This window comes from Chelonoidis abingdonii, chromosome 3 (genome assembly GCF_003597395.2).
Source record: "Chelonoidis abingdonii isolate Lonesome George chromosome 3, CheloAbing_2.0, whole genome shotgun sequence".
NCBI classification, from domain to species: domain Eukaryota; kingdom Metazoa; phylum Chordata; order Testudines; family Testudinidae; genus Chelonoidis; species Chelonoidis abingdonii.
In genome coordinates this window covers 36,754,602-36,779,738 of record NC_133771.1, presented here as the reverse complement: position 1 = coordinate 36,779,738, position 25,137 = coordinate 36,754,602, and the positions used below count along the sequence as shown (strand labels likewise).

Genomic DNA, 25,137 nt, shown 5'->3' with positions numbered 1-25,137 from the left:
GACAATGATTTTTGCCCCATCAGCCACTGGGCTCTCAACCCAGAATTCTAAGGGGCAGGGGAGACTGTGGGAACTATGGGATAGCTATGGAATAGCTACCCACAGTGCAATGCTCCGGAAATCGACGCTAGCCTCGGACCATGGACGCACACCGCCGAATTAATGTGCTTAGTGTGGCCGCGTGCACTCGACTTTATACAATATGTTTTATAAAACCGGTTTATGTAAAATCAGAATAAGCCCGTAGTGTAGATGTACCCTAAGATTGAAATAACAGGGACAGCAGGTAGCATAGATCTATGTAAGCAGGCAATCTTTCCCAACCCCCTACAATTTAACTTGGTAAGTAACCATTCTTGTTCTTCAACAATTCCCCACTAATTGATTTAAAAACAGTCCCCAGACCCAAAGGAGGTGGGTCTGAGGATCCTTAACTTGGATAGATTGCAAGAGTGCTATCCCAGACCGAACATCTTAGCCTCAAGGGTAGTCCAATGCTTCATGAAGGTGTAAGGTGACCAGATGAGAGGAAGAAGATATTGGGACATATGCGCGGAGAGGGTTCCGCAGGTGGAGCAAAAAATAAAAGGCTGAGTGTTGTGGGTGGAGCGAAATATCGGGACAAATTGCATCTCGACCGAAGATCAGTTGGGACGTGGGACAAACACCTAAATATCACGATGGTCCTGATTTTATCGGGTTGTCTGGTCACCCTATGAAGGTGTGAGCTTTTTATATCTCAACAAAGAGTGCATTTCTGAGACATGCGGTGGAGGCTCCTTAAACTTGGTGTAATATGCCTTAGCACCTGTTGGTGCTGGAATACAAGAGAATATGCAGAACCTAATCCACTTGGACAATCTCTGAGTGGAAATTGATTGCCCTCTATTATTATTTCCTGTATTACAAACAAACTAGGTGTTTTGTGGAATTATTTGGTTTTGTTTGGATAGTAGCTAGAAAGTGTAGCCTACCCTTTCCTAGTAGAGAGGGTCTTGGAAGAAATTATTGGAAAATTGATTGTGACACAGAGATCACCTTTCACATGAATGTGGAGTATGAGGGAAGAGCCAGGTTATCATTATAAAACTGAATATGGCAGGTCTTTCATTAGGGCCTACATATTGCAAACTCTCCACAAATGCAGTCTTAATTGAGAGAATGCAAGACCTATTATGGCAATTGCTCCGAGAGTGGTTCCATTAATTTGACAAGCACCACATTGAAATTAGACCTTTAAAAATAACTTAATGTGAGATGAAAGAAGACAGAAGAGTTCTATAGTGGTTTTTGATTTGTGAAATCTCTTCTAAATGCATAAACTGTGGGAGAGACCAGATTATTTTAAGTGAAGAGATAGTCTAGATTAAAGAAAATGGAAGACTGGTCGGGATGAGATCCTTTTTGTTTTGCCCAGATGAAGAACCACTTGAATTTTACAGAGCAGAAGATTTTCTGAACTTTCACAAAGCCATCGCAGTCCAAGTTGCTCAGCCAGCTGACATCTTTGTTCTCAGACTTGGACACCTTGGATTGAGGTGTAGAATCTGATCCTGTTCTTGTGATAAAAGTTCTGGCAGGTTGGGCAGAAGTACTGGAGTTTATGCTGCCTGGACCAGCATGTTGAACCACTAAAATTCATAGGCCCATTCTAACCCTGTGAGTAGTAGCATCTGCATTCTGTCTTGTCTGATCTTCCTCAGCATTTTTGGATGAGAGAAATAAAAGGAAACACATTGAAAAAAAAATCTGGTCCAAGAGGAATCCATCTATTGGAGACCAGGATTATTTACAGCAGGATTAGTTGCTCTTGATATTGTGTTCTTTGGCAACCAGGCTTTCTGGAGTGTTCTCCAGACTGGGAGCAGAATGTTGATGAATGACTCTTTGAGAATTACTCTTACTGTGCATTGTATTTCCAGCTGAGATTTTCCATTAGGATTTTTACTTTTACTGGAAGACAGAGGCCTGTGGTTGTGATATGGTGATGAACATAAATTCCAAAATACCAAAGTTTTCCCACATTGATGTCTTGATGAGGGCAGTTTTGGAATTTATGCAGAGAGCAACACACTTTTGCAAAATGGTTGTATATGTACATTTTGCAAAATTACTGTGCATCTTTGCATGATGTTGTGATAGCCTTCACATTTACTGGAATCAAATCTGGTCTTTGTGGTTTGCTTGCTATTGGTCTTTATATCTTGGTTGTAATCTCCATCATTGGTTGTAATGCCTTACAAATGAAAGTCCTAGCAAGCAATGAAAGAATTGATCACACCTAATTAAAAATAGAATCATAGCACTCTCAAGGTCCCTTCCAGTGCTATGATTCTATTTTTAATTAGGTGTGATCAATTCCTTCATTGCTTGCTAGGACTTTCATTTGTAAGGCATGGTTTTTGCTAATTCTGCAAATATCTTTTGTTTGCAAAGTCAAATCCATTTCTCTCAATAACCTTGCTTTGACCCTGGTTATTGGTTACATTGCAAATAATGTAGTCTTTAATTAGTGCATCTATTAACTGTTCAAATTTATACGGACTGATGTGCTCAGTGAAGAGTATATGTATTTGTTTCATCTTGGTATCTCTTAATGTATCTCCAGAAGCAATTTATGGTGCCATAGTAATATTCTGTGGTGTTATGGCATGATGAATGGCTCCCTGAACCATGTGGAAAATATAAGCACTAATACAATGAACACAAATACCTGCACTATAAATACTGGACCTCTGAAATATCCTTATTTTTTTTATATTTGAATAACTGTAGATTATATTGTAAATTAAATAGTTTGTAGTTTTGTTGAAAACTTTGATTTAAAAATATTTTTGTGAAGCTAATTTTGCAAATAGTATGTAGATAATCTGTATATTTTTAAAATTTGCATTGCTGTTAGGTTTTAAGGAATTTTGACATTTTATATTTCTGAGTATTGTTAAAACTGTCTGCCTCAGGAACTTCAAGTACTTGAAGAAGAACTCTGTAACCTCAAAAGCTTGTCACTTTCACCAACAGAAGTTGGTCCAGTAAAATATATTTCCTCACTTACCTTGTCTCTCATGTACTAAAGCAATCTTTTTTGGAACTTGTTGAATCTGCTGTCCAGTTCAAAAGAATCTGTTATATCCTTGTGGGCAGCTGGTTTAGAAAGAAATCACTTGAGGTCAGACAGCAGACAGTTAACAAAACTACCATTATTTACAGACACAGAGCTTGCCTAACCGGCCGAAGCTGGCTGGGCTATCCCCTAATAATCTAACTCCGTTGCCATAGGAACAAAAACCGTGACAACCAAATACGCAACATATTCCTCCCCGCCTAATAAGAACACCTGCCCTAAATAAAACACACACTAGACTAGAGAAGGAGGGTGGACTGCCTCCATTCCCGGCTAAACCCTGGGGATTATTTTGCCCCATAACTGTGGGTTAAATGTTGTAGGGCTAAAACCTACACCCTGCTACGCAGCTTACTACACCCTGTAAGCCTGAGATAAATTTACAGTGGCATTGTGGAAATCCTGGGGTCCATTTTTCCCCAATCACTGGTAATTGCTGAAAGATATCGGTTCCACAAAAGAGACCAAAAAGAAGATGAAACAGTTGTACACATTTGTAGCAATTTAAAAAAGCTAGCAGAACACTGTGAATTAAAGAGATGTTAAATGATGCCCTGTGTACAGGTTAGTGTGTGGCCTGTACAGTGAAGCTATACGGAAGCGCCTACTGACAGAGGCTTAGCTTACATTACAGAAGGCTGTTGATATTGCTGTCTCCATGGAACTGGCTACAAGAAGGCGCAATACATCGGTGCATCCCTAGGGTGCAAAAAAGTGTCACAAGAACCTACCCACAAAACTGTGCAGAGTCAGGAATTTATCGCTGTGGTAAGCCAGGTTACCAGGCATCAGAATGCTGGTGTAAGGACCTGGTGTGTCGACACTGTGGCCAAAAGGGACACATTGAGTGTTGCCTGTAAACAAAAGAAAAAGGGGCCTGTGGTCTGGCTGACAAAAGAGGAACCCTGCATACCCTAAAGCAGACCCAGGATGATCAAGGTGACACCTCATCGCAAGAGGAAGTGCCACTGCATGTTTTGTCTTTGGCAGTGGGGCACGTAATACTGAGTAACCCGTTGTTGGATGGCAAACTCCTAATGGAACTGGACACCGGTGCACCATCTCGCTGGTCTCCGAGACTGTGTATTAAAGAAAAGCTACAGCATCTTCCGCTTAAGGCAACAAAAACTGTTCTGAAGACGTATACGGGAGAAGCTGTGCCCATGTTGGGCACTATTGATGTTAAGGTGGAGCTCAATGGACAGGCTGCTAAATTGCCACTGTTTGTGGTGAGAGGTAACTACCCAGCCTTAATGGGTAGGTCTTGGCTTGGAGATCAGTTGAACTGGGCAGAAGTGCACCGGATGACTAAGAAGAAACCAGTCTAACCCCTACACTAAGGAAACATGCTGCTGTTTTTGGAGAGGATTTGGGAAGTCTGAAGGGAATCACTGTGACATTGAACATTAAACCTGAGAGTCCACCAAAATATCTGAAAGCCCGAACTGTGCCATATGCCATCAGGCCAAATTTGAAGCAGACCTGGAGCGCCTGGTCACCAATGGAGTCCTAATACCAGTTACCCATAGCCCATGGGCCACTCCTGTCATTCCAATAGTGAAGAAAGATGGCTCTCTCCGGTTTGCGGTGATTTTAAAGTCACTGTCAACCCAGTTTGTGCGCAGAGCAATACCCGCTTCCCCGCACTGATGAACTCTTCGCAGGCCTCTGGCTGGGACAAAAGTTCAGTAAGATGATCTGAGTCAAGCATTTTACAGATGCACGTAGATGAAAAGTCCAAGAGCTGTTGACTATTGTGGACTCATAAGGGGCTTTATCGATATACTGTCGCCTCCCCTTCGAATAACGTCTGCTCCCGCCCTGTTCCAGAGGGCTATGGACCATCCTGTTGTGGCTTGTCAGGAGTTCAGTGTTATCTGGATGATACCTGGTCACTGGAAGGAATGAAGAGGATCACTTAAAGAATTTAGAGGCTACCCTACAAAGACTGGAAGAGTATGGCCTATGAGTTCACAAAGACAAGTGTGAATTCTTCAAGCACTCTGTTGAATATTTGGGACACATCATTGTGTCTTCTACAGGTCTTCATAAGGCCCCTGCAAAAGTTAAAGCTATGTGGAGGCTCCCCCACCTCGAAATGTAAGCCAGCTGCGCTCATTTCTGGACTACTGAACTATTATGGAAAGTTCATCTCACAGTTAGCCACACTGCTAAAACCACTCTTGAGCTCCTAGGGGAGAACAAGGCCTGAAGTGGACTGAAGCCTGTGATGTGCATTTAACAAATGCAAGATGCATTGCTAAATTCTGAAGTTCTAACGCACTTTGATCCATCCTTACCCCTACAATTGGACGCAATGCCTCCCCTTATGGAGTGGGAGCAGTCGTATCACACATTGTGCCTTCGGGAGAAGAGAGACCTATTGCTTTTGCTTCACACACTCTAAGCAAAGCAGAAACTAACTACGCCCAAATCGAACGTGAGGCATTAGAATTGTTCTGGAATTCAGTACCTGTTTGGGCGGAAGTTTACTCTTCTCATCAGACCATCGCTCTGACTCAATTTTTGGACCCTACACAGGCATTCCCCATAGCTGCTAGTCGTATGCAACGTTGGCATTGTTACTTTCAGCACACACATATGAAATCAAATATCGGAAATCCACTCTGCACGGCAATGCAGATGGCCTCTTCAGGTTGCCTTGCGGTCAAACATCAAGATAGTGCCCAAAAGGAAATCTTCTATTTTGAAAGGTAGAGAATACACCATCACTGCTACTCAGATAAGAAGCAACTCGCGTGAAGCGGGTATTGCTCTGCGCACAACACTGGGTTGACAGTGACTTTAAAATCACCGCAAATCCGGAGAGAGCCATCTTTCTTCACTATTGGAATGACAGGAGTGGCCCATGGGCTATGGGTAACTGGTATTAGGACTCCATTGGTGACCAGGCGCTCCAGGTCTGCTTCAAATTTTGCCTGATGGCATATGGCACAGTTCGGGCTTTCAGATATTTGGTGGACTCTCAGGTTTAATGTTCAATGTCACAGTGATTCCCTTCAGACTTCCCAAATCCTCTCCAAAAACAGCAGCATGTTTCCTTAGTGTAGGGGTTAGACTGGTTTCTTCTTTAGTCATCCGGTGCACTTCTGCCCAGTTCAACTGAATCTTCCCCAAGCCAAGACCTACCCATTAAGGCTGGGTAGTTACCTCTCACCACAAACAGTGGCAATTTAGCAGCCTGTCCATTGAGCTCCACCTTAACATCAATAGTGCCCAACATGGGCACAGCTTCTCCCGTATACGTCTTCAGAACAGTTTTTGTTGCCTTAAGCGGAAGATGCTGTAGCTTTTCTTTAATACACAGTCTCGGAGACCAGCGAGATGGCTGCACCGGTGTCCAGTTCCATGCGTATAGGTTTGCCATCCAACAACGGGTTACTCAGTATTACGTGAGCCCACTGCCAAAGACAAAACATGCAGTGGCACTTCCTCTTGCGATGAGGTGTCACCTTGATCATCCTGGGTCTGCTTTAGGGTATGCAGGGTTCCTCTTTTGTGTCAGCCAGACCACAGGCCTCTTTTTTCTTTTGTTTACAGGCAACACTCAATGTGTCCCTTTTGCCCACAGTGTCGACACACCAGGTCCTTACACCAGCATTCTGATGCCTGGTAACCTGGCTTACCACAGCGATAACATTCCTGACTCTGCACAGTTTTGTGGGTAGGTTCTTGTGACACTTTTTGCACCCTAGGGATGCACCGATGTATTGCGCCTTCCTTGTAGCCAGTTCCATGGAGACAGCAATATCAACAGCCTTCTGTAATGTAAGCTAAGCCTCTGTCAGTAGGCGCTTCCGTATAGCTTCACTGTACAGGCCACACACTAAACCTGTCACACAGGGCATCATTTAACATCTCTTTAAATTCACAGTGTTCTGCTAGCTTTTTTAAAATTGCTACAAATTGTACAACTGTTTCATCTTCTTTTTGGTCTCTTTTGTGGAACCGATATCTTTCAGCAATTACCAGTGATTTTGGGGAAAAATGGGACCCCAGGATTTCCACAATGCCACTGTAAGATTTAGTCTCAGGCTTAACAGGGTGTAGTAAGCTGCGTAGCAGGGTGTAGGTTTTTAGCCCCTACAACATTTAAGAATATTGGCACCTTCTTCTCTTCTGTAATGTCATTTGCAATAACAAAAAGCTCAAAATGCTCAGTATACACATGCCACTGCACTATATTCTCATCAAAAGGTTCCAGTGGCCCGGTCAGAGTAGCCATGATTTTTAGTTTTACTTTCACAGTCAGTGCAAACAAGCGGTTTTTTTGTTTGTTTGTTCTATACCTTGACTTCTACTTCCTTCTGTTACTGGAGCAGCACCGGAATCCCATCTATCGTCGCTACTTGTTATATTCTTGGGGGAAGCCAGTTAAGGAAGAAATCACTTGAGGTCAGACAGCTAACAAAACTACCATTTATTTACAGACACAGAGCTTGCCTAACCGGCCGAAGCTGGCTGGGCTATCCCCTAATAATCTAACTCAGTTGCCATAGGAACAGAAACGGTGACAACCAAATACACAACAGAATCTATGAAGAGAATTCACATTATTATTGTGCGTTGAGAGGGACTGGATAATTCAGGGGGGTTTGCACTGAGATACAGAACCTTTTACCTGTAGGTAGTCAGTTCAATTTAGATCAGAGTGGTAGTGACTAAAAGCTGTCACCATTTGAAGATCTTTTGAGGGACCAAAGTAAAGGGAGTTGAAGTTCTACCTGTAGTTCCTAGTGGCCAGGTGTATACTTCACAATAATCCCAAATGCACTAACAGAAATCCATTTCAGCCTTGGAAATTGAATGTTTTCACCTGCACGTCAGGATTTGAACCATATTGAGGAAAATTGTACCATCAGTTTTTGGGCAGAATTCTTCTTTACTGGTTTCTGTGTGGACTTCTGCACAAAAAATGATGGCATGGTATGGCCCTTGAGCATGGAGTTATATGGGATTTTTCCCTGATACTTATGATTCTGTGGCTGGACTGACTTTACAGTCATCAGCTACACTACAAGTTGTGATGACACGGATTCGGGGTTGCCAGTGAAGATTAAAATTCACTATGTTCTATGCCAAAAACCACAAGACCCTATTACTTATAAAATGAGACCTTGATTTTGCAAACAGATGAACTGATTGCAGACCCTCAGGCCTGCACTGAGTCCTAATCAAGTCAGAAAATATTAACCTAAGGCATTCTGTGTGGGATTAAGAGTCAGCACTGATACATCTGTTTGCAGGATAAGGTCTAAATAAGACATCTTCTGTTGTATTAGTATTCAGGTTCATGTCTTTTGTATGCTAACCGTTAATGGAAGACATGATCACAAACATGTGAGTAGGTCTGAAAGTCCAGCCAAGAGAGTTCAGTCTTACACATAAAAGCTATCCCATTTCAGTACATTACAAACTATGTTGTAAACAAGTTCTTGGTTTCCAGAAAAAAGTTGCAATTATCTGAAAGTTGCCAATAAGTGAAAGGCCCCCATTTTCAAATGGATGTATACATGTACTGGTATGGAACAATGATGTGCTGTAGTCATATTTTTGTATTGTATTATTGTTCCATACAATGTTAACATGAAAAAGCCACACATACAGAATTGTTTCCTTTAATATTATAATTTTTCTCTGTGTAGCTTCTGAAGTAAAATGGTAAGTTAAGTAAATGAAGTAAAACAGTCAGACTGTATCCTCTCTTCCTGCCAACTGTTTATGTGACAGGCATAGGTAAATTAAAAAAGGAATTTTGGTATACTTGTAGTCAATGCTTCAGGTGTGTCACACACAGTAAAATGTCACACAGTTTTAAGACCATAATTTGTCCAGTGTCATCACTGTTCTTTAGAATCCATGAAACAACAAATCTTAAAGACACCACACTTCTCAGCTACTCACACTAGCTTAGCCTGGGACTCTCACAGGACCTCTTGAACCTGAGCTTTACTGGTGAGACAGGTCCACGTGTTTGAAGTCGTGACACAAAGCCGAAGTGCACAACTGGCAGCACTGTGCCGTGTGTTATGAATGTTGGCTAACGCATGTACAGCAGTAATGTGTATGCACTGTAGGTAGGGTGACCAGATGTTCCATTTTTAAAGAGATAGTCCTGTCTTTTGGGACTTTTTCTTATATAGGCGCCTATTACCCCTCACCTCGTCCCATTTTTTCACAGTTGCTATCTGGGCACCCTAACTGTAGGTCTGGGAGACACACAACAGTCATGTACGGTCCCGCATTTGGAGCCAGCAGATTCATTACAAGTGGAACCTCTTCTAATAAAGTTGTCGATAAGTGGCATGAGAGTTGCCCATATATGAATTCTGTTAATACTAAAGTCAATGGAACATGATTGTTTCTTGGAAAAATGTTGCTAATAACTGAAAGTTGTCTTTATCGGGATTGCTAATAACTGGCATCAACTGTGTGGACTTTTACAATGAGTTATACGCTGCCCATGTTGTATCTATTTAATAAATGGAGGAGTTTTTTCTTTAGGGCTGTCATATGTAGTACATTCATTTAAGATATGTTTAAAATAGCAAGAAATGGATCATCATGGATAGTAATTTTTTTTAGTTTAAAATTGAAAAATACTCATATTAGGGTAACTATATTTTATTTTTAGCAGATATGGTGAGTCTCCAAAAAGGCCCAGAAAGAAAAAGGCAAGAGTAAGTGAAAAAATGAAATTAATAATTTTTATACTTCTGCTGCAATATATTTTAGTGTTATTTTGTACAATCAACACTGTAGAAGTAGTAAAATGTTTTAATATTAACAGTTTGATAAAAATAACATTACATAATGGAGAATGGGAAATCTACTTTAATTTATATTTCAACTCAAATGGTCTTAATTTTAGGCTTTTGCCACATCAAGTAGATAAAATGCAGACAAATATGAAAAACATATTGATACATTTTAAAACTGGGCAATCTTTTAAAATTTTTCTTTCTAATCCAGTTGAAGAAAATCATTACTAAATCCCTATTTTGGCTGCCCTCCACATCTTGACTTTACTTGTGTTTGTAAATCCTAGTGGAAGATTCAGTAGTTTCATTATTTAAATTTAGAGAAATGAGATATTTTATGAGGAGAGTCTTCATGCTGTGGAATAGGGTTTAAAAAAAAAACCAAATGAACCAAAAATGTATCACTTCCTTTATCCATAGCACTGTCAATTGTCTGTTTAGATTGTGAGCACTTAGGAGCAGTGACCATTTCTACCTAGGAGCTAGATTGTAACACAGTCTCACTCCTACTGATAAACAGGGACTACTTGTGTGAGTATCTGCTCATCAGCGGACTTATTTGTATTGCAACAAAAAGAATTAGTATCAGGCCCTATTGTGCTCCAGTAGGCACAATAGGACCAGATACTAATTCGTTTTGTTGCAATACAAATAATAATTTGAGAAGGAGACCCATCTTATTTTATGTCTGTAAAGCACCTATGTCTCTTTGGCTGTTTTATAATGATTAATAATTCAGTTAAAATTATGTTACGAGAACACAATGATTACATGGTTAATACATTCAAAAGGCAGGAAATACATTGAAGCTCTGTTGATACTACTATAAAATAGAAATATTCTGGCACTGTTTTCTTATTTGTCCAAGTAATTGCACTGACAGACAAAAAACATTACTCATAAGGAATGCTGGGTTGGTGACTCTCCAGGGTACCCTGTAAAAGTCTATGTTAATGTCAGTGAGCAAGATGAGGTTAATGCACTCTAGTTATGCTGCATCTAAGCCCCCTGCTGTTTTCCAGGCCCCCCTTCTCAGCCCTCCCAAATTTATAGGAAAGGAGTCCTCTTTGAAGACTTTTAGAGATCTGCATGGGTCAGAGGGATATGGAATGAGCGGTGGCTGAAAGAGCAGGGATTTGGGGTGTTAGGTGATCAGAGGGGTTGACAACTATATTTTGGTCCATTGAATGAGTCAAATGAAGGTTCTCTGAGGAACCTATTAGAGCTTGTGTGGATTCAGGAGGCCTCCAATGAGCCTCCTAAAGTTCACAAGCGGCAGCATGACTCCTAGGAGTCAAGGGCTCACTAGTCTCCTGAAGATTTCCACAGTGATCTGTCTAGGTTGCCGTCCTCGTTATGACAGTGACCAGTACCAGATGCTTCAGAGGAAAGTACTAGAAACTCTGATGGACAATTGTGGTATAACCTACCCATAGAGGAAGTTTTGTCCTAACTTGTTTCCTGCCTTGTTCCCTGGCTTTTTTCCTCTTATAAATTGTGTGCACTGTCTAATGTAACTGGATGCCTTCATTATCCGTATAAACTATATATAAATAAATAATCATCTTTTGAATTCTACTAAACTCTTGGCTTCAGTGGCGCCTTATGACAATATAATCAACCCCTGTAGATCTTATGTTGTGTAAAACAATGGTTGGTTTTTATCAGTTTTATAATTCTATTGCTCTTGTATTATAAGGAAAGGTAGAAAGCAGCACTCAACATACCTGCTCTGCACCATTTGTTATTTTATGTATCTCTAGCATATTCCTTCTTCTTTGTTTCTTCTCTAAATATAACAGCCTTAATCTTTTCAATTTTTCTTTGTGTGGAAGTCTATAATATAAAAAGTAAACGGTCTCATGACTAAAGTGAGTTAATGTACTTGCAAAGAGATTTTTGTACAAATATTATATGCACAGCTGATTTTTTCCCTCTTTTAATCCTCCCAATATTATTAGAGGGAAATAAGTCTGATCTATGGCACTTTGTGCTGCATGCCAGTTACCGTAAGAAGAAATAACTCTGCAGTGATTTCACAAAACCTTTCGATTCTTGTGGTACATTCAGAGATTAGAGCCCAAGTCCTGCCATTACTGAGTCTTGATGCAACTCCCATGAGTTTATTGATGTAAGTCACAGCAGGTTTGGGACTCTAGTGAGGTTGCAGAAGCTTTCATACTGTGGGGGTGCTGGCAAAGAGAACAGCAGACTTAAAATTTTGTCTTTATCTGTTCTCTAAACTTAACAATTTAACAGCCCTAAAGTTGAAAGTTAAAAATATTTCTTTAAAGTAAATAGGGTTATTTTCCAGTATTGATAGATTTGTGTATGGGCTGAAAATGAAGTGTCAGAGGTGTAGTAAAGAGAGCCTGGAGCACAGGGCCTGGTGTAAGACCTGAAGCCTGAACCAAAGTCAGGCCCTATATTAAACCAGATGCTTACAAGTTCACTGCCTGGAACTTGGCAACAGTATTGCTAGTGTTGCTAAAACACAGGCACTTCTAAGTATTAGGTACTTGATATTCATGTAAGTACATTTCTGGGAGATGGTACAGGAACACACCAACCCTCAGTAAGACAGGGATGGGATGACATTACACTGGATGGAGATGTTATGTTCGAATTAACAGGTACAAGTTGTAGGGTGGTAATTAACCACGGCAGGGGGGAATATGTAACTTGTTTATATTAATGTATAAAAGAGAAATCACAGGAGGGGCATCTTTGTCTGGCCTTTGGGAGCAGTGGAAAGTCCTGCTGCTGACTGAACTGGACTGCATTTTAACAGGCATACTTGTGTTAGTGTCCCTGTAATCACTGAGCCAGGGCACTAGGACCATGCTTCGTTAACAATAAACCTGGCTGAGTGTCTTTGCCATCAAACCAAGTCTGTGATCTTTCTGGATGGTACTGTCGAGGTGCGCTGAGCCGCCGTCTGCGGTGCTAGTACAACGTACAGAGAGAGCATACACACACGTCAACTGACAACAAAGAATATGAAGTGAAGTCAGGGGATGCATTATGGTACATTTACTGTTATTTTGATGGACTTTCATATGGCAATAGGAAATAGGCATGGAAACATGGAGGTGATGGGTTTGGTCAAGATCTAGGATGCAAATGGTATAATTTAGGACTGTCAAGCGATTAAAAAACTTTCAGGTGACATTGTAAATAAGAAACGGGTAGAATTATCTCCCATGTATGTAAACAAACTGGTTTGTCTTAGCAATTGGCTGAGCAAGAAGTAGGACTGGGTGGACTTGTAGGCTCTAAAGTTATACATTGTTTTGCTTCTGAGTGCAGTTATGTAACAAAAAAAATCAACATGTGTAAATTGCACTTTCACGATAAAGAGAATGCACTACAGTACTTGTATGAGGTGAATTTAAAAATACAATTTATTTTGTTTCATTTTTACAGTGCAAATATTTGTAATAAAAATATAAAGTGAACCCTGTACATTTTATATTCTGTGTTGTAACTGAAATCAATATATTTGAAAATATAGAAAAACATCCAAATATTTATAATAAATTTCAGTTGGTATTCTGTTGTTGTTTAACAGTGTGATTAAAACTGCGATTAATCATGATTAATTTTTTTGAGTTAATCACATGAGTTAACTGTGATTAATCGACAGCCCTAGTATAATTATTTTTTTGTACATTGGATTGTTGCTGTGACTGTAAGCTACAGAAAAGAATTGGGAATTATCTTTTTGGAAAGCAAGATTATGATGAATTATGAAGAGCTCAGAACTAATATGACAGAAGAAGATGGATGTGGATAGGGTGGAGAAGGGATTAATGGATTGATTTACCTGTGGCAGTAAAGCATGAGAAGAGATGCTTTTTGGTTGTGAAAATATCTGGTAGATGTGAAACTCCAGAGCAGAAGAATCTATAGAATATGAATAAGGTAAATCCCATTGGACACTTGATGCAAACAACCTATTGTTTTTCTATCGACTTTTTGTTAAATTTTTAAAATATATATACAGAAAAAACATAACAAACTATATATAAACTTGTCATAATGCATAAACTTCGCATAATATATTAATCATGTGCTACCTTATCTTAGCTATTTTTGAAACATTTAGTTATATATAATATGAATGGTTTAAAATATAAATCAATTTATTTATATTACTCAGTTGACAAACAACCAAAATCCAAAAATCCAACAAGCTAGAGTAAATGAATGGTTTAAAATATAAATCAATTTATTTATATTACTCAGTTGACAAACAACCAAAATCCAAAAATCCAACAAGCTATAGTAAATGAATGGTTTAAAATATAAATCAATTTATTTATATTACTCAGTTGACAAACAACCAAAATCCAAAAATCCAACAAGCTAGAGTAAATTTTTTAAAATAAGATAAAAATAGAAGCAAAATTCAGAGGAGGGGGATAAAGACAGGGAGGGAAGGAAGCTGGCTGAGAGAGAAATGGAAGAAAAAGAGGAGGCCCATGTATTTAACAGAGTCATTCAAATAGTCCCAGGTGAGCATCCCATATCTCTGAGAGTTTTTTTGGGTATTTCTGTTGTGGTATACCATTCTTTTCATTGTGGCCAAATTTATGATGTCTATGCTCTGGTTTCATTTCCATTTTTGTAGTACTAGTCTTTTAGAAGTTATTAGTGCTCTGCTGAGCCAAAGTTCGTATTTATGCAGCATCCAATTAACATTCATTAGGTTTAAAATGACCTGTTTAGCTTGTAACACAATTTTATTTGATAGGAAAAAATTAACTCTGCAGTCTGCCAAAAACATTGGTATGGGAGCATTCCCAGATCATATGGGTTAAGTTAGTGTCTGCTGAATCATAGTGGCTACATTTATCTGACTTAGTGGCATGTGGTTTGAATAGTTCAAGAGGGGTCCCGTGCATTCCTAGTATGATTTTCTACTGGATGATCTTAAAAGGAGGTCCAAGGAACAAGTCAGAGCACTAGCTAAAATTTGTTTCCATTGTTTACCAGAGATGGAATAATTAGTTCCTCCTCCCATTTCTTTTTTAGAGAATCAGTGTTTAATTAAAATTTCTTGGCCAAGAGTATATGTACTGTTGCTATAGGTTTTGGCAATCTGAATAATATTTGGAGAAATGGGTAGTGGTAGTGCAGGTATTGGGACCAAACAGATGGGAGATGGCATGTTTAAATTGGACATATTGACACTCTTTAGTTTGTAGGCTGAAACTTTCTTTTAATATTGTAAAAGAGAAAAAGGTATAATTTTCAATAAATTGACTGATGGTCAAAATCCCTTTCCTAATCCAATCTGGCCAGATGATGGGTTGCTTGCTCTAGAGTTTCAAGTTACCACAGCTAGATGCTTTGGTATGTAGAAGAGGGTGATTTTTAGATTTAGTAGATTTGGTATGCCATGTATTTCTGGCTGCCACAATAGTTGGTAATTGTTCTTTAGGGAATCAGTAGTAATAATCCAAGTGCAGTGCATTCGAAAGGTCTAAAGGAACAACCAATTCTTCTTCCATCTGGAGCTAATCCATGGTTCTATAGCATGAGGGAATGAGCCACTGTACTTCTTGGCTAAGAATTATTGCCTGATGGTAAAGTTTAAAGTTCAGAAATCTAAAATTACCTGTTTTGACAGGGAGCTGTAATCTGTGTCAGGAGATTCTGGGTTTGTTACCAGCACCCCACAAGAAGGACCTGAACATGGTGTCAGTTTTGGTAAAATAAAATAGGAATGTGGATAGGGAGGGAATTCAGAATAAAAAGGATTCTGGGAAGGGATTCATTTTGATTATGTTTTTTTCCCCAAAGGGGGAGAGGTAGTACCTGCCATCTATTTAAATCATGATTAATAGGGGCTTGACTATGTTTTTAATTTAATTAGGGAACAGGATGTCCAAATATCTGAGGTGCATCTGTTGCCATCTAAATATCCTGATAGGAGAGCTACTGCCAGCTAAATCCAATAAGATCTTAATTGTTTCTAACTTATCCCAATGTATCTTGTAGCCAGATAATTTACCAAAATTATCTGTTGTTTGTACGATATTTGGACTAGCTTGATCTGGATTTTTAATTAATAGGAGGATGTCATCTACATATAGAATGATTTTTGTCTCTGGAGACCTTGATTTGATCCCTTGGTTCCCTAATTAGTTTTGCATGTGGTTCTAATGTTACATTGAACATGGCGGAGGGGGAGGAGAGTGGGTAGGAGCATCCCTGTTCAGTTCCCCGAATCATATCAAAGAGAGGGAATATTGTGCTATTTGTTAGAATATGAGAGTTGGGATTGGAATATAACAGTTTGATCCATGAAATAAAGGGTTTCCCCAACAAAGTTTATCCAGGGTGAGAAACATATGTCCAGTTCACTCTGTCAAAGGCATTCTTTGCATCAAGTGAAATGATTGCATGGGAATTTCAGGAGTGTTGATGGAATGCCATAACATTAATCAACGGAGACGTGTTGTCTGCACTATGTCTTTTTAATAGAACACAGCTGATCGGGGTGAACGAAATCACTCATTACTTTTTCAAACGTCTTAGCCAATATTTTTGAGAGTATTTTTATACCAGTATTGGTTAAAGAGATGAGTCTATAACTGTAATACATTTGTGCATCCTTACCATGTTTATATAGTACAGTAATTAGGGCTTCCCTCATAGTAGGAGGTAATGTACCTTTTGTTAAGGCATCTTCGTAAATGTTTAACAGCTTAGGGCCAGAATATCTTTGAAACTTCAGTAGAATTCTATCAGAAGGCCATTAGGGCTGGTGGTCTTACCCAGACTTATTTTCTCCATGGGTTTGATTATTTCCTCTGATTGCAAGGGAGAGGCTAGCCTGGCCTGCTGCTCTTCTGAGATTTCTGGGAAGTTAAGAGTTCTAACAAAATTATCCAGTTCTTCTGGGTCAGGTGGCGAATCATTATTGTAAAGAGCCTGACAGAATTTCAAAAATAGATAATTGATCTCTTTTTGATTAGTAACAATTGGCCCCTGTTCTGATTTGTCCTTGTGATGCTTTTTGGAACCTTTGATATTTCTCTTTTAATCTGTAGGAGAGAGGTTTCTCCGCTTTCTCCCTGACTCCCAGTATGTTTGTGTGAGTCTAAAAAGAGAAAATTTCAGCTTGCGCTGAAGTCAGTCTGTTTACTTCATATGTTAGATTAATTAATTTTTTAAGATTTTCTTGTGTGGGGTAGTTTGCACATTTTAAATCCATAGCTTTAAGTAGATCAGTTAATTTCAATAACTCAGCCTGGCTAGTTTTCTTCCTACCTGCTGGGTAGGAATAAACCTGCTGCTAATTAATATTTTTAGTGTATACCATAGAATGGATTGGAATATCTCTGGTCTGTCATTTTGAAGAAAAACTTCAATTTCTTTTGTGACACAGTTCTAAAAATGTTTATTTTTCAAAAGAGAGGGATTAAGTCTCCATCTTTTATGAGTCCAGTTTGTCTCAGGAGGAGAAAATCATAGTGTCTCTGATCATGATAGACTTGATTTCTTTATTAAGCACTGAGTCCACCAGATTTGTAGAAATCAGGAAGAAATTTATCTGTGAATATGGGGCATATAGGAAGAAAAAAAAAGTGAAATCCTTCATTGTAGGATTCTGTAACTACCATGCATCTTTTAACCCCAATTCTTCTATACAATCTTATAATTTTTCTAGCCTATGATTGTGCACACTGGGGCTGACTGGCTTGTCTACAACGGGGTTCAACACCTCATTAAAATCTTTTGCTATGATTGATTCTAGTGGGATATTAATACATTTGGAAGAAAAACTTGGATCATCTTTATTGGGTCCATATATGTTAATTAAGGTATATATGGTGTAAGAGATCTAAGCCTTCACCAGCAAAAATCTACCTTCCTCATCTTTATTTGCTCCTAATATTTGTAATTTGAGTCTTCTATGAAATGAAATTGCTACACTTTTGGCAGTGTAGGAGAAATTGTTAAACACCCTTTCCCCCAGCCCCTCCTCCTAAATTTTCTGCCCCCAAATCGTTAAGGTGGGTTTCCTGTAGGAAGATATCTTTTATATGAATAATTTGTGCAAAGGAGGAGGTTAGGCATCAATTATAAAGGCTGAATGCTTATAGTGAAGGAATGAGAAATGCCCTGCTCTGAAAGGTGTATAGTTGTAAAAATATGGATTAAGGTAAAAAGATCATAGTAAATTAAGGCAGGCATACTACAGTTTGATTATCAATAGTGCAGGAAATTAATGGTGCCAGGGGAGACATTGTAGCTATTTTTATAATGTAGGAAACAAATAGAATGTACGTAAGCCTGTGGTATTTTTGTGTATATCTTTAATAAAGATCTGTGTGTGTGCAATGCATTCACATTTGGAGGATGAGTCATGGGAGGAACTGCTAAGGCAAGTAACAGTATTTAAGGAATATTATAGTATATGCTATACTGTAGTATAGCACACTAAGTATAGTATAGTATAGTGCCCTAAGTGCTTAGGAAATATTTATTTACACAAACTCTTTTCTGGCAGATGTTCTTTATTTTTGTGTAATTTGAATCTTAATTTGACCAAAACAGCGTTTTTGTCAGATTCACCTAATATGTAGCTGATTCTTTTTTCAATTTAATAATAGAATTATCGTCATCCAGCTATAGTGAATTGGAAGAATGCTTGAAAGAGTAGCAGAAATGTCACCTTACAACAGTGTTAGTGATTACAGATAACATAGAGTATCATAGATGAGTGCAATGTGTTGAAGTGTAGCTTGATTGCTTATTTGATTCAGATGGATGAATATCTGAAGTTATATATCGAAACCAACCTTTCAACTTTCATGTGCTGAACAGCTGACTTATTAATATGAAAATTTCTAACATAATGAAAAAAGACGTGGACTATAGGGTATATTTTGTATGATTACACATGCAATAAGGATTAACATGTCTAACGTGTAGGGTTGTAATCATTGTTCCAGCTGCTAGAAAGAAAGATTTAGTAAGATTGTAACTACTGAATGCATAAATTAAATTCAATAAAGCTTGTTAATATAAGACTTCTGTATTAAAAACAACTAGTTCATTCACAAACATTGCTGAAGAGAAAAATTATGTAACGAGTGAAAAATTCAGGTAAGGGTAAGATTTAATTTTTTTGCAATTTTTTTTGTACATAGCAGGGGCACTGCAGTTTAATAAATTAAGCCTAAAATATAAATAAAGTTCAGTGAAGGACACATGCTTCTTACTTGACATATTAGGTTAGTAATTTCAGGGACAAGGCAGTATCTCAGGATAAATGTGGAACATTCTCGTCATCAATCAGCATCATAAAGAAGCAACACCAGAGTTCAAATGTTAGCAAATCTTCCATTTTAATACATGTTCAGATTAGATACGTGTTCTGTGATTGAAAACACAGACTCCTCTGCTCTGATGAGATTCACTTGAGAAAACAGCAAAATGTCTTTTGCATGCACCTTCAGTCATTTTGTGTATGGAGATGGATTGACTTCAGAACAGATTGCTACTGTTCTTTGTTTAGGTGGCTATATAGTTCATCCAAGACTGTCTTGGGAAACTATTTTTTTAGTGTCGAGTGTTCTAATCTATTACAATAATACGGAAATGTAACTCGGTTTCTTGAAATGTGGTTATTAATTAATAAGTATAGTATGTGTAATAGAATGTTGCCATGTTTTAGCGCTTTTTTCCTTTTCTGTAATTGTAACTTTCTGAATATGGATAGTTAAATGGAGTTATTTTTAAGTGGAATTAAGAACCACCTGAAAGGTGCCAGGAGCAAAAGCTGATGACTGAGGATGGATCACTTGATAATATTGCCCTGTTCTGTTCACTCCTCTCTGAAGCGTTTGGGACCAGCCACTGTTGAAGACAGGAACACTGGCTAGATGGGCCCTTAATCTGACCCAATGTGGGCCTTTCTTATGTTTATATTTAAAGCAGTGGACCGAAAAGTCCTCTAAGTATAAGTAAGCCAGTGTGGATAATTACAATGAATTCTTCCATGTAGCTGCTCTCTAGCGTAATTCTTACCCAACTTAGAACTACATCTAGAAATGAGAACAGTAGTTTCTAAATCCATGCTGATTTATGTCTTGGATTATGGTTGCTAGCTAGGGTGACAATTGGATCAGTTATGATACTTCACTAGGAACTGTACTGAGACTTCTTGCTATTTCGATAGGCCATGGAACTAGAATCAGATTTAACACATTCAGTCATTTGCAATCCAGTATGGACTGAGACTAGCAAGAAGTAAAAGGTTCTGTAATTCTAGACTCGATCTGTATTTTTATCGATTGTTTATGGCAATATAGGTTAAACTAAAGACACATGTAATGTACATAAATCTCCGATAATTGTCCTGTTCTGCAGACAACTATACTACCTGGCACAGTGCTTACTATTTGTGAGTTGTCTCCCTGATGTCAGTCATACGGGACAGGTCTGTTTGTCGAAAGAGTTCAGTGAGAAGACTGCCTGTTTTCAGCAAGTGCTGAACTTGGCACCTTAGGTGATTTTTGACATTTTACCCTGTAACAAAGTTAAAAGTGAAAATGTATCCTTAGGATTTAGACAATAAAATTATAACTATATTCTAAAAATAAAATATTTGATTTCATTTCTTTTCAGTTCTCCGTGCACGTTGCCTAGTCCAATTATCCATTAGTCGATATATTAATCTGTACATTATTTGTTCTGTAAATTAAATGAGCAATGTACCCTGTACAACGTCGTTAGTCGACACTATCTTTAGATGACATTGTTGTGTGGCCATCTTGCAGCACTTACCCTGTGAGTCGTTCGTGACTTAAATGGACAATCAACAAACATTTCACAAGTATTATTTGTTAGACACCTCTTAGTGATGCTGATCTATACAGTAAAACAATGGATCAATATACCAGCAGCAGCTGATGATATGTCGCGGTAAAAGGCTTATGTATTTATAATTTAGATTGGGTAGATATTATTAAAATCTGCAAAGTCTTTAGTATTTGGATTCATAGTAGCGAGCAGTACATCCTTTATTACATTCTTCCTCGTGTATTATGTTTGAGAAAGTTTTGTTGCACTCCTCAGTGGAGTTGGGCTGAGTGATGTATGACTCTAGAAATATAGATGCACCCATACATTACGCTGTCGCACACTTCCCCGCCCATAACATATAATACATTGCAAAGAACAAGTTTCTGTTGGAAGCTGATCTAGTGAGATAAATTCCTGATGCAATAACAGAGAATATTTGAACCACCAAACTGAAGTGAAACTTTTTAAGGTGTCATTCTTTGTCACAGTAGTGTCTTCTTCATAGGTCCCAGTTAACTTAACAACTAAGCATTCGCTGCCCCCCCCAAAAAAGATAAACAATGTCAATACAAGCATAAGAAAGATAGGGACAAATTAAGTAGCGTGCAGGATGTTGTAGTTACATCAGAGAACTAAAGTGCAAACCTCTAGGCAATATAACAATTTCTACAGATGGTTAAATACATTTTACTGTCTTTAATTTGTATGAATGAGTACCTCCGGATGATGTACAAAAGATATACAATACTTCACTTTTTCTGGATTGTTCACTAATATGTATTTTTACAATCATGTTTTTTCTCAAATTTGCTTTAAATATCTACATAATCTACATTTTTCAAATCTATTAAAGCATGTATATCTGTAATGGTTAGATATGAAGTTATAGAGGTGTTTCTTACTCTACCAGTGAAATCCTAATATAGAATCATATGAGAGAATGTTTACTTTTATGTTTTAATGCTGTATTTAATTTCTTTAAAAAAATCACAGCTCACCGTACGATTGATCCTGCATTGTGATGGGGGCCACTTGAAAGATGAAAGGTGGTATCTAAAGTCAGGATAGCTATAGACAGGAAAGTAGAAAGGTTCTGTTCTGGCTTCCATTATATTCAGTCAAAAATCATTAAACTGAGCCGAGAATTTTCAACTTGAGTCCTTAAATTAGGCATCTATCGATGTTTAGGCCCTCAGATAAGTGGCTGGATTTTCAGTCTGCTTTCACTGCAAGAAAGGTGTATTTTTACAATTAGATCGTTAACTTTGAATTTAGCTATCTTGCTGTAATCTAGTAGAGTCAAGGCAGGGTAGTTTTTATTTCAATGTCATAATCGAGATACATTTGTATCCCTCACTGGAGTGTGTACCTCAACTAGGTCCTTAGAGGGTAAAATACAGTATGTTTATGACAGGAATTTTGCAGGCAATATTAACTACAGTTAAAACACACATTTTTTGGCAGTGAACAACTTCCATACCATCACTGGGAACATCTATTGAAAATCAGGCACATTTTGGATAGTGGGCAACAAAGTTTGAAAATTTTGACCTAAATTCCACTTGCAGGCCCAAATTATACCATTGGTTACACCCTGCTGAAAGAACTATTTAAAGAAGAATGCCCTCACTTCCTGTCAGCCTATGAAACCACAGCTTGAGTTTTCAGAGCAGGCAATTAAAATAACCATATTTCTGCTTGCTTGCAAACAAAGTGAATTTAAATCATAGAAATGTAGGGCTGGAAGGGACCTTGGAGGTCATCTATCCAGCCCTCTGTGCTGAGGCAGGATCAAGTACAGCTAGACCTTCTCTGACAGTTTTAGTTTAATCTGTTCTTAAAAATGTCCAATGATGTGGATTCCACAGCTTCCCTTGGAAGCCTATTCCAGAGCTTAACTACCTTTACAGTTAGAAAGTTTCTCCTGTCCTGGGGTATACAAACATCAGATTGGAGAGCAAGGGTTATGGAGCTACTCTGGGCCCAGGAGGCCCTGCCCTACTGCACCTGCAAAGCCTGCACAGGCTGGAGGAGGAGCTTAGAAAGGGGAGCAGAGTAGCTCAGTGGCAGGCAGATAGTGGAGGTGAGCTGACCTACACTCTGAGCTCTTGGGAAGGAGCTCCACAGGAGCTCTAGCTGCTTGAGGCCTGGCTACAGTGATGTGAACAGGCCTACAAAGAAAAGACCTGTGACTCTTTGAAAGTTAGAGACTTTATCTTTGTGTTTAATTCTTTACTTTACCCTGTGAGAAGAGCAGGGACTGGTAGGAAGTGATCCAAGGAGGTAGCTGCATAGCACCTGAAGGTGCAGCACTTAGCTGCCTAACTTTGGGCTCCGAATTAGTACCCACTGGAAAGGGGAGCCTGGGCTCCCTTACCAAGCCCTAAAGAGGGACAGTTAGGGAAATCCATTTCTTGGTGGGGAACCTAGTTGGGGGAAGACCCTAAAGATGCAAGGGTCTGGACCACAAGACCCCAACCCAAAGGGGAAGCCCTGAATCCCTTGCTTAATCCTGATGACCTCCTTGTTATGGGACTCTCTGTATATATCCTGAAAGGGGTGGACTAGAAAATGTGACCTGGCTGGAGAACTAAATCACTGAAAGGACAGATCACTGCAGTGTAGAGCAGTAATAAGAAAGGTGAATGCTGGGGAAGAAGTCAACCTGCCACACCCCCTCCTGATCATTAGGTGGCATTGGTGGTGAGTGTTCCCCTTCACACTAACCAAAATCTCCCTTTGCTGCAGATAAAGCTAATTACTTCTTGTCCTACCTTCAATGGACATGGAACACTGATCACTGTTCTCTTTACCTGCCCAGAACTGGACACAGTACTCCAACTGACCAATGCAGAGTAGAATGGGACAGTTGCCTCCTTTGTCGTACATACATTATTCGGACTGATACACCCCAGAATGATATTAGTTTTTTTCTTCAACTGCATCACATTGTTGACTCGTATTCAATTTGTGATCCACTATAACCTTCAGATCCTTTTCAGCAGGACTACTGCATATCAAGTTATTCCCCATTTTGTAGTTTGTTCATTTTGATTTTTTTCTTTGTCCTTGTCTTTATTGAATTTCATCCTGTTGATTTTAGACCAATTCCCTAATTTGTCAAGGTCCTTTTGAATTCTATTCCTGTCCTCCAAAGTGCTTGCAGTCCCTCCCAGCTTGGTGTCATCTGCAGATTTTATAAGTATACCCTCCACTCCATTATCCAAGCCATTGAGGAAAATACTGAATAGTATCAGAACAAGGAAAGACCCCTGAAGGACCCTACTAGATACATTTCCCCAGTTTGATAGCAAACCCATTGACACTATTCTTTGAGTTTGGTCTTTCAACCAGTTTTGCACCTACCTTATAGGTTTCATTTAGGCCACGTTTCTCTAGTTTGCCTGTGACTGTGTCTTAAGGGACTGTGTTAAAAGACTTAAAGACATTGTCATACCATGTCTACAGCTTCTCTCCTATCTGCTAGGCCAATAACCCTGTCAACAAAGAAAATGATTTGGTTTGGCACAATTTGCTTTTGACACATCCATGTTGGCTATTGCTGATCATCCTATTATCATCTAGGTGCTTACAACTTGATTGTTTAATAATTTTTTCTGGTAACTTTCCAGATATCAAAGTTAGACTGACTAGTCTAGAATTCCTTGGGTCCTCTTTGTTCCCCTTTTAAAGATAGGTACTATGTTGCCCTTCTTCAGTTCTCTGGGATCTCACTTGCCCTCCATGAGTTCTCAAAGATAATTGCTAACAGTTCTGAGATTGCTTCAGCTAGTTCCTTCAATACTCTAAGGTGAATTATGTCAAGCCCTGCTGACTGCAATACATCTAACATCTAAATATTCTTCACATATTCTTTCCCTGTTGTGGCATGTGTTCTTTCCCTCTTGTTGATTTCTGTTCACAATTCAACTTGTTAATGAAGACTGAAGCAAAATAGTCACTAAACACCTGAGCCTTCTTGAGGTCATTCCTTATTAGCTCTCTTTCTCCAATAAGAAAAGGACCTACACTTTCTTTTTTTCTTTATCTTATACGTAATGTATTTATATAACCTGTTGTTATTGCTTTATGTCTCTTGCTAGGTATAACTCATTTTGTGCCTTAGCCTTTCTGATTTTGCCTCTATATACCGGTGCTATTCTTTTGAACTCATTCTTAGACATTTGTCCATGTCTGCACTTTTGGTAGGATTCCTTTTTGATTTTCAAGCCATTAAAGAGCTCCTGATGGAGCTATTTTAGCCTCTTCCTTTTCTTTCTGTCTTTCCTTCACATCGGGATAATGTGCTGTTGCTCCTTTAATGCAGTCTCTCTGAGAAACTGCTAGCTCTCTTGAATTCCGTTTCCCCTTAGATTTTCTTCCCATGGGACTTTACCTAATATTTTC

General features: G+C 38.8%; 1 protein-coding gene across 2 annotated transcripts in view; it reads left to right on the top strand.

Annotated features, from left to right (window-relative positions):
• Positions 1-25,137, top strand: part of DCDC2C (doublecortin domain containing 2C) — a 124,115-nt gene that overhangs the window by 34,424 nt on the left and 64,554 nt on the right. The window contains exon 6 of one of the 2 annotated variants that reach the window (XM_075063692.1): positions 9,783-9,825. In XM_075063692.1, coding sequence (XP_074919793.1) covers positions 9,783-9,825 — 43 coding nt within the window. Of the gene's footprint in view, positions 1-9,779; positions 9,826-25,137 lie in introns of both variants that reach the window. The other variant, XM_075063691.1, reaches the window with a different exon arrangement.